The sequence below is a fragment of the Octopus bimaculoides genome, chromosome 11 (assembly GCF_046866305.1).
Source record: "Octopus bimaculoides isolate indiv1 chromosome 11, ASM4686630v1, whole genome shotgun sequence".
NCBI classification, from domain to species: Eukaryota; Metazoa; Mollusca; class Cephalopoda; order Octopoda; family Octopodidae; genus Octopus; species Octopus bimaculoides.
In genome coordinates, this window is record NC_142938.1 from 3,846,090 (window position 1) to 3,849,442 (window position 3,353).

The 3,353-nt window shown below is 37.0% G+C and overlaps 1 protein-coding gene across 2 annotated transcripts in view; it reads right to left on the bottom strand.

Annotated features, from left to right (window-relative positions):
* Positions 1–810: 810 nt before the first annotated feature.
* Positions 811–3,353, bottom strand: part of LOC106880073 (UPF0462 protein C4orf33 homolog) — a 17,532-nt gene continuing 14,989 nt past the window's right edge. For both annotated transcript variants that reach the window (XM_014929880.3, XM_014929881.3), the window contains exon 6: positions 811–2,584. In XM_014929880.3, coding sequence (XP_014785366.2) covers positions 2,476–2,584 — 109 coding nt within the window. In that variant the 3' untranslated portion in view covers positions 811–2,475. The remainder of the gene's footprint in view (positions 2,585–3,353) is intronic.

Below are 3,353 nucleotides of genomic sequence, written 5' to 3' on the forward strand. Positions count from 1 at the left end.
TCTTTCGTTCCCCTCTCTCACATTTCCCCGCCTTCTCTTCTTGCTCACCTTCTCTCCTCTTTTCACTTCACTGTGTCCCTGTCATTTTTCTCGATCCTCCTTAATTCTTCTGTCCCTCTGCCTCTAACTATCTCTCTTCTCTCCCCCACGTGACCGGTGTTCGGCCAAGCCTGATCTTTCTTTCTTGGTTCGGCCGTCGTCCGTGCAACATCTATATTCCTCCCCATGCCTGTGAAATCTTGTATCCCTGCTGTAAGGCTTTACTCCAACACACGCCAGCTTAATTTAATTCGTCCTTAGTCGAAAGACACCTGTTGTTATGTCCTATTTGTATTTGTGTAACATTCTCCGTTTTTTTTCGTCCTTGTTTTCGTTTACATTCCTTGCTTTCTTCCAAGGAATCTAATACTCTTAGCTTAGTTTTTCATTGGTGCCAGCCAGATTGGAGCACTGTCGAGTATAACCAGCCGAAATTGCAAAGATAATCTGGAACTCGACTGAGGAAAGCAAACTCCGAATGACCCGTCCTTGTTTTCTTTGCATCATCTAATTGTCTGGATGTTTTGCGTTCTTGTCCCATTTTGTATATGTATATATATATATATATATATATATATATATATATACACACACGGACATATATGTATGTCTCTACATATACATACAAATATAAATATGCATGCATCAACATACACATGCTCCCACACATGTACATATATGCACATACATACACAGACACACACACACAAATGAATATAATAATGAATTTAAGTAATACAAAATAAAATAACAAAGTAAAAACAAAAAGCACACAGTGTAAGAATATATTTTTTAATTAATTCGTTTATAATGATTTAATTAACTTCTACAATCTACTAACATATAAAACTAATACAACTTTAATATATGCGTATTGTGGTTATGTGTGCTGTATGTATATCTATATAAATGGTATTTAACTATGTATTTCAGCATTTAGCTTGATTGTATTACTTAAATGTGTATGAATCTTCTATTTTCTTTTATCTTAGTCTCGTCTGTCAATATTCCTATACGTAAATACGTCTCCATATCCGTTAACAGCTAGGCTGTCTTTATTTGTTGTTCGTACGTTCACTTTTCACCGATATATCTCAGTTTCTGAACATCTGTTCATCCACCCATCTCTACCAACACACATACACCTTATTCACACATACACACAAACATACATACACACACATACACGAATATATCTATCCATATCTATCTACTTATCTGTCTATGAATCTTCCAATCTCTCGCTCTCTCTCCTCTCTGCGTACATACATACGATTTTATTAAAGTCGAAAAAAGTCTTTACAAACTGTCGTTTAGAGTTTCATGCGGCCGTTCACCAGACAATTGTGATAATACAGACTAGTTTGCATATTCTTCAACTAGTTTCAGCTCGTAGGCTATGGCCATGCTAGGGCATCGCCGATACATTCATACATATGTATATATATATATATATATATATATATATATATATATATATATATATATACTATGCTCGAATATCGCCACAGTCAAATGACTGAAGCAAGTCAAAGAATACATTCATACATGTATATATATATATATATATATATATATATATATATATATATATATAACTTCCGGTCAGCCATTGTTATGATCGGCCATTATTATGATTGGCCGTTGACTGAACACTATTCAATTTTTTTTCTCCGTGTTTTTCTCCTTGTCTCCGTATTCTTTCTGTTGAAGAGCGTAGCTCGAAACGTCAAAGACTTTCCGTATTCCCGAGCGTCATACTAATCTATCCTTTTGTTATTTACACCACCTGTCCTCGTCTGTTGTTATTATTTGTATATTCTGCCATATATATATATATATATATATATATGTATGTATGTATTTTCTGCGGTAATGCTAAACTCTATGTAACAGTTTGTAAATAATTTCTTCGGCTTTAGTAAAAGCATGTTACTCTACCTTTGGTATTCGAGTACTATTTTTTCCAGCCTTGTTTTGCATTTATATGTGCTTGCTCGTGTGTATGTATGTATACATGATCGTTTTGGGATTCCTAGGGCTGCGTCTTATTGGCGGAAAGGAGGATCGAGCGAGAGAGATAGAGAGATAGATAGATAGATAGATAGAGAGAGAGAGAGAGAGAGAGAGAGAGAGAGAGAGAGAGAACAAAAGAAGGTGAGAGAAAGAGGTAACGAGAAGGAGGGAGAAAAGAGACAGAAACAGAGGAGTGGTGGTTAGAAATGATCTTATCCCATTGTTAATCTCTATACCCAGTGCTACAAGACTATTTTATTTCTGCAATTAAATTTGAAATCACCTGGCTATTGGCCAAAATAATATCGCATCAGTATTCGTTAATTTTGAAACGAATAAAAATCGTGCGTAGATTAAGCAATTAGGTTAATAAATGAATCGCTTTATTTCCCAAAATTCTTATGGCAGAAAGATGTCCGTTTATTGTCTTGGCGTATACATGCTCCACAACTTGGAATTTCTTTCAGTTGATCTGTTGAAAGGTGGCATGTGATCGAAGGAAACTTCCTGGAAGTATTCAAGACGATGACTGTAAAAGATAGAAGACAAGAATAGCAAATGAATGAGTTGAATGGAGATAAGATTGAAGAGGAGAAAATCAGTTATTAAACAAACACAATTACTATACTGATGTGTGTCTTGATATGTTATAATATATAAGTGCAAAGCACACTGTGATCAGCGATGTATAACAGCATTCGATAGCCTGGCCGATCACATAACGCATACACACACACACACACACACACACACACACACACACACACACGTGTTTCATTCATTGGACTACGACCATTCTGGGGCACCGCCTGAAATGGTTTTAGTCGAACAAAGCGACCACAGTTCTTTCTTTTTTTCAGTCTGATGTTTATTGTATCGGTCTGTTTAGAGAGCCGCCAAACGTCGGGGACGTAAACAAACCAATATCGGTTGTTAAGCAGTGGTGGCGAGGAACACACACACATTCATATATAAGAAGAATACTAGGACTCCGTCGGTCACGACGGTGAGTGTTCTGGTTGATCCGATCAACGGAACCTACTCGTGAAATTAACGTGCAAATGGCTGAGTACTCCACAGACACGCGTAACCTTAACTTATTTTCAGGGAGGATCAGCGTGACACAGAGTATGACGAGGTTAGTCCTTTGAAACACAGGTAAGTGTATTGCTCAATAACACAACGCACCGCTGGGTATCGAACTCAGGACGTTAGAATCGAGAGCCCAACACCTTTAACCACTAAGTCACGCACCTTCAGAGATACACCCCCCACTCCATAAAACACAATGAGAAAAA